The sequence below is a fragment of the Embiotoca jacksoni genome, unplaced genomic scaffold (genome assembly GCF_022577435.1).
Source record: "Embiotoca jacksoni isolate LCO1_2020_lvr unplaced genomic scaffold, fEmbJac1.0.p SCAF_1, whole genome shotgun sequence".
Taxonomy (NCBI): Eukaryota; Metazoa; Chordata; class Actinopteri; family Embiotocidae; genus Embiotoca; species Embiotoca jacksoni.
Window position 1 is genome coordinate 26279169 of NW_027185229.1, and position 6371 is coordinate 26285539.

General features: G+C 43.5%; 1 protein-coding gene across 2 annotated transcripts; it reads left to right on the forward strand.

Annotated features, from left to right (window-relative positions):
* Positions 1–286: 286 nt before the first annotated feature.
* On the forward strand, positions 287–6095 carry LOC138198794 (transmembrane protein 263). Of its 2 annotated transcripts, none has more exons than XM_069150430.1 (3): positions 287–604; positions 3016–3103; positions 4255–6095. In XM_069150430.1, the coding sequence occupies exons 1-3, from the start codon at positions 596–598 to the stop codon at positions 4542–4544; spliced, it is 387 nt and encodes a 128-aa protein (XP_069006531.1). In that variant the 5' UTR covers positions 287–595; the 3' UTR covers positions 4545–6095. The 2 variants fall into 2 exon arrangements, with proteins under 2 accessions (XP_069006531.1, XP_069006540.1); XM_069150439.1 differs by having other exon boundaries at positions 287–576.
* Positions 6096–6371: the final 276 nt, after the last annotated feature.

The following is a 6371-nucleotide window of genomic DNA, read 5'->3' on the forward strand; positions in this document are numbered from 1 at the left end:
TTTCTGTGCAAGTCGTTGTGTTTGCAGCCACCCTTAAATCATTAACGTCCCTGTCTGACCCACAACCGCAGGGTAATTGTTAGCTGGGTGGAGGTGGGTGGGTGGGTGGAGACCAAATCAGCTGCTGCTAATAGAAAAGACAAACCAAAAATCTTCAAGTCTTCAAGTGACTTTATTCAAATTTACTCCTGACCTTTCATTCAGCTCGTAACGTTTTCTCAACCGTGCGCTTTTACTTTGAAGGCGTCGAACGGAAGTGAAGTGTGTTACTTTCGTGTAGTTTGACCGTTTGTGTGCGTGGTGAAGGCGCCACGTCGGCAGAACCAGCAGAGAGGAAAAGCGAGCTGCTCCGGCTGTGAAACTGAGTGTGAGGTGAAGTTAGAAAGCTGCATGTTGATGCTTTAAAGGCTAAAAAAAAACAACAACAACAACAACAACAACAGAAGAAGAAGAAGAAGAAGCAGCAGCAGCCGGCAGTCAGAGCTGCAGGTTTCACACACACACTCATTACATTAGAGCAGAGTTTGTCTCCGAGGCTGAAACAGAAGCGGCTCCAGTGTCAAGTTTCTCCGTCAGGTGAGAAGCATTGGGAACAATGGTGAAGGTAAGCGCTCACCAGTATCCTTATTCATAATAATAATAATAATATATATATACATATGTGTGTGTTAAAACGTGGTTTACAACATGCGTGTGAGTTATGGGACTTGAACTGGCTGCACGTCATGAAGCTGGTTGCTCAACAGCTGCCTGAGTGATGATGTGGAATTCGGTTATTTTATTTTATTTTACTTTATTTTACTTTATTTTAGCACCTTTCAGAAGAAAAGAGTCGTTTTCTGTCTCCTGGCGTTAAAGGGAGGCTTCAGGGCTTCCTGCTAAATGTTACTCAACCTCTACTCCACGCGTGACACATCTTCAATCTACATATTGTTTTGTTCAGATTTTTGTTGTTGTTGTTGTTTACGCCCAACTGTGGTCATATTCTTCATGAACCAAATGCAGCAGTGGCTTTAAAACTTTTTTGGGGAATCTGAGGCCCTTTGGTTGGTCACAAGAAAGAAAAAGAAAAAAAAAATGGGAGGAGGGGTGAAGATGGTTTCCAAGAGGTTAAAGAAAATATATATTTATTTCTTTTGTGCATGGGGAAATACGGAGTAATCTCTTTATAATCAAAGAGTCCTGGTTTAGTTGCGGTTTTCAACACTTTGAAGAAGCACAAAGAGGAATTGTTTAATTTAAAGGCCATGAAGTTGAACACCACAGTGACATGGGCACCATCGGTGTCACCTCCGTAGGATTTTTTTTTTTTTTAATTTTTTTATGCATAAAACACAAGTTAAAAGCCTCATTTGTTTTATTATTTCATCCTCAGTAATGAAAAAGGGGATAAAGTAGGTAAATAACGCCCGTACGTACTTTAAATAACACGTTGCCTCAAACAAACAACTTCTCGACATCATTTTTAAACCACGTCTTGTCAGATAATTACATGTTCGAGCACGGCGCTGAGCTCAGCCGGTTCGACGGAAATTCAGCTGGAAATGCACAGAAGAAAACAGTTTGTGTTCATCACCTCTAAAAATCTGCGTTCGACACGCTGGGATATAAAGAAGATTCGACATCAACACCCACATTCTTCCTGAATCCCTGCGAGACTTGATGCCAGACTTTTTTTTGAGTTTCATAACGAGCAGACACACAGAGAGAGAGAGAGAGAGAGAGAGTGAAGCTTTCAGTCTGTTTTACATTTAGGATTATAATTAAAGGCGATATGTCTTCAACTTTCTGCTGCGACTCAGAGGTACGTTCACAATTCACAATCTGGGACTTCCGACAACTTTCTTCCTCCCAAGTAAGAGGTCAAAATATAAACACTTTTTTTCTACTAAATCCTTTTTATTCACCAAAATGAACTAAAATTCTCAAACGTCAGATGGACTCTTTGATCAGATAAAGAAAAAAAAAAGAAAAGAAAGTCAATGAAATTAGAAAAAGGCCAAAATATCTTACAATCCAGGCTCTGGACTTCGGGTTAATTTGAACCAATCAGAATGGAGCAAAACCTGCCGTCACTCAGCCACCGCTGCAGCCTGTTTTTTTTTTTTTAATTGTTTTAATGAACGATAGCGTCGAGCGTTTTATCTGCACTGAGCCCTAAAAGTGTTTTTTTTCTGGTCACCAAGAGTTGAAAAATGTTCAACTTTACGGATAACGCTGCGCTCGTGACTTTTACCAGCCGTCCAATCACAGCGAAGGAGGGGAAGTGACAAAATCGCTTAGCTCCAGTAACACTGGATCCTACATTTCCCATAATGCAATTGGATTAGCATTACCCCGTGGGAAACATCGCGGACGTATAAAAAGTATTTTTCCCCCCCAAAGACGACAACTATAAAAGACTCGTCTATTAAAGTGTTGACAGGACGACTTCAACCATAAACAACATCAATTCTTACTCTTTTTTTTTTTTATTCAGAATTTTTAACGTTTGGAAGGTTTATATTTTTGTAAAAGTTTTATTTTGATCTGGTGACGACAACGTGAAGTTTTCAGGCCGAGCAGGAACCTGCAGGCATCGAAGGCAAACGCCTCGAGCACCGTTATGAACTCCTCGTCTTTGAACTTAAGCCGAGGTGACGCTGATGACATCACTATGACGTCATCGGGGTTTTAACCCGTCAGGCTTCGTGAAGCTCCCGCAGAGCCGCAGCTGATTACTGAGTGTGTGTGTGGTGGACCGACTGATGTGTCTGAAATCACTTCCTCTTTGTGTTGTCCAAACAAATCAGATTTTTAAAAAAACAACAAAAAAAACAGATTCTGATTGAAATCAGGAACTAATAATTAGATGCGAGACTTTCGCCGTGTGACAGTTATGATGACACGCGTAAGTCAGTAAATATTCACACTGAAGTATTAAAGGAGTTATTGAGGAGTTCTGTGTGAAGCGTTCAGATTAAAGACAGCTGAGCGTTTTTTTTGTTTTGTTTTTTTCCTCCTGATGTTTTCCAGAATGTGAACAGCGTCAACATGGAGCCGCAGCCGGGAACCAGCGTGGCCTCGGACGACGCCGAACCCGCCGACGGCCCGCCCACCGAGGGTAAGCGGCGAGCTCCGCCGGGCTCCGACTCGACCGCCGAGACCTCGGCGGGGGGGAATAATGGTGCAACTCCAGCCGCTATTTCAGAAACTGTCTGGTTTTGTCGGGGGAATTTATTTGTTTGCGACATCGCTTGTTCGTTAGAGGACGGAGAGCGATTCTGCTTTTGGTTTCAGTCACCTGGTGAGTTGCACAAATTAGTCCTTCGAGAGGTTTATTTGTGAAATCCCGGATTGACAGATCTCCCGGGCTGCTCAAGCACAACTTCTGCTGCTGTAACATTACAAGGTTTTCTCCTTTTTTACGTGTGGTATTTGCCAAATTTGGACATCTGTAGGACTGGCTGCTGAGATTACTTCCTCACTTAAACTGTAAAGTTAATTGTGGAATCTAGCTTTTGTCGGGAAACTGTGGTTTTAAAGACCGGATGAATGCATTTGTTGGGTGAACTGGCAAAATCTTTTGTCCAGACAATCATTCGTGGTCCTCTCGACTTTTATCGCGTGACGTCATCAGGTCAAATATCAAACTTGGCGAGTGTGTAAAAAGGAACACGTCGGCATGGTAACTGGCGTTTTGGTGAAGTTTAGAAATTTAGCGCAAAGTTGCCGCTGTGCCAAAAGTGCAGATTCACACAGCGGCCACATATACGCATGTAAAACCAGGTTTTACATCTCGGACAAGACGAGCTGCCGTCATAAAACTGACCGAGAAACTCAATCTGTCAAAAAAAACCTCTTGATATCCTGCAGAAGAACAAAACACCAGCAGTTTATTGAATGAATTATTGAATCCAGAGCCTTTTATTTCTGATTCCTCTGAGCCGTAAGGTGACAGACCTGCAGCCGTTGGTTTCGAGCCACAAACGGGGAAATCAGAAGGAACTATATTAATAATTAATTTGCAGTTACAGTCAGTTTTTGTCTCTTCAGATGTGATGATTTAATGCCGCTGCTTGTTGGGGTTTTAAACGGCTGCTCGGACGAAGTCATGACGGACACTTCTCACTATTTTTTCTGACAGAAAACGATCAGTAGATTAATCAGCGATTTTTTAAAAAAAATATTCATTCGTAGTGGAAACCGTGTGAATGTCGACGTGTTTGATTTGTTGTTGTTGTTTTTTTGTTCCCCCCCCCCTCCCCCTCCCAGACTCCGGTAAAGACCACGCGGCGCCTCCTCCTCCCGGCATGATGTGGCGGGTGACCGGCGGCCTCTTCAACGTCACCAAAGGGGTGGTCGGCGCCGCGGTGGGCGGAGTCGCCTGGGTGGGCGGCAAGGGCCTGGAGATCACCAAGTCGGCCGTGACCACGGTGCCCTCGATGGGGGTGGGGCTGGTGAAGGGCGGCGTCTCCGCCGTGGCCGGCGGCGTCTCCAGCGTGGGCTCGACGGTCGCCGGCAAAGTCCCGTTCACGGCCAAGAGGAAGGACAAGGCGGAGTGAAGAAGAAGAGGAAGAAGAAGAGGAGGAAGAAGAGGAGGAGGAGGATGATGCTGGAAATGATTGATGATTGATGACGGACTTGACTCCGCCCTGAGCCAACAGAGAGAGCTCCTCTCTCTCTCTCTCTCTCTCTCTCTCTCTCTCTCTCTCTCTCATCAGACACCAAACAGTGCCTTTTTTTTTTTTTTTTCCGGCAGCGCCGAGATCTGACGATACTTTGTTACCATGACGACCCAGAATCACAGCAAAGAAAAACCCCGCTTCACACAATCCCGGGTCTGTCCCGTACTTTAGCTGTTTACAGTCCAGACGGAGACGCTTCCAGACGTCCTCCGGGTCTCCGAGACGTTGTGTGAAATGTTTTTGAGTGGAAATGCTGATTTTGTTTGTTTTTTTTAGTCTTTTCTTTCAATGTTATTGAAGTAATATTTGTATTTTGCGTCGGGGAGAGAGAGAAAAAAAAAAAAAGTAAAAATGTGCGTGCGTTGGAGAGGCGAGATCAGCAGCGTTCTTCAAGAGGGAAAATGTCCCGAGGCGTCGTGGCGTCCGACCTCCTGCTGTGTTTTCCCTCTTCTCTGAAACGCGGTGACTGAAGACTGAAGCGCACCGTCGCCGGGCCTCGGCTCCTTTTCCAACGGTGAAATAGTTAGAGTTCAGTATGTGTGAAATGTTTCCATCCGGCATTCGATTCGTCGACGAGATGGAAAAAGTGCTGGACGTCGTCCGGAGCCGGTCGGGCCGGTCGGAAGTGGAAACGCTCCTTTTAATCGGGAGCTCGACGCCGTGCCGTTTGCGCCGGCGACGCGCGTAAAAAAAAAAGAATAAATAAAAAAAAAAGTTTATTATGCAATATCGGCATTTCAATGCAACATTTGGAGCAAACGGTAGCTTGTTGCCGACGGGACTCAACGATGTGATGTTGTTGTTTTTTGTTTTTGTTTTTTTTCAGTATATCAATAAAGTAGTTTGGAAGGTTATAAATATCCGACATGCTGATTGGAGTCTTCATCAAACAATTGTCCCCGTTGTCGATTGTTGCAGCCGTTCACGGTCCCCAGAGGATGAATCCCGGCGACTCGGTGGGAAATTCCTCCGTCGTGGTCTTCAACTCGATCTCAGTGAAATGTGTTATTTAATGTTCCCGTCAGTGGGCCGTGTTGATTAATACATTTGATGATCGTGATTTATGACCCAATGCCTGTAACATTGATGACATTCCCATTAAGCCTCGCTGCAGCTCTGATTTTTTGGGGGGCTAGTTGGCCCCAAGAGAGATTGCAAACACTGTAAAGCGATAAGCCTGTTCAACGTTAGCACGTTAGCGTTTTCACTGAAACTTGGCAAATGTTAGCACGCTGACGTAAATGAATATTTAGGATCATTGAAAATTTGCTTTCTTTACATCCGAGTGAAAACTGACAGCGGTCCTGGTCTCAGTTTTGTTTTTTAAAATGGACATTTTAAAGAGACGATGCTTTTTTTTTTTTTTTGCTTGTAAATCTGCAACAGCTCAACTAATGGTAATAAAACAAAACAAAAAACAACCAAACACTCTTTCTTGTTGTTGTTTTTTTTTACTGATTATCACGTTAACTTAAAGGAACAGTTCAACATTAACTATTCAGGACGGTCTATTCATATATTTCTAAAAGATGTGCTTCAGACTGTTTAATCTTGTTTCCTCATATACCTTTTAAATTTGAGCTATTAACTAATGACTCATATTTTAATATTTTTTTATAATTAGCCCAAGCGCCGATGGTGTGAAAGCCCCATTGTTATTCAAGCAATTATTATTATTCTCCGTAAACAACTGCATTTTTGATG

Coding starts and splice junctions, on each gene's coding strand:
- LOC138198794 (XM_069150430.1), top strand. Junction 3,104..4,254: donor CGACGGCCCGCCCACCGAGG/GTAAGCGGCGAG, acceptor TCCCCCTCCCAG/ACTCCGGTAAAGACCACGCG.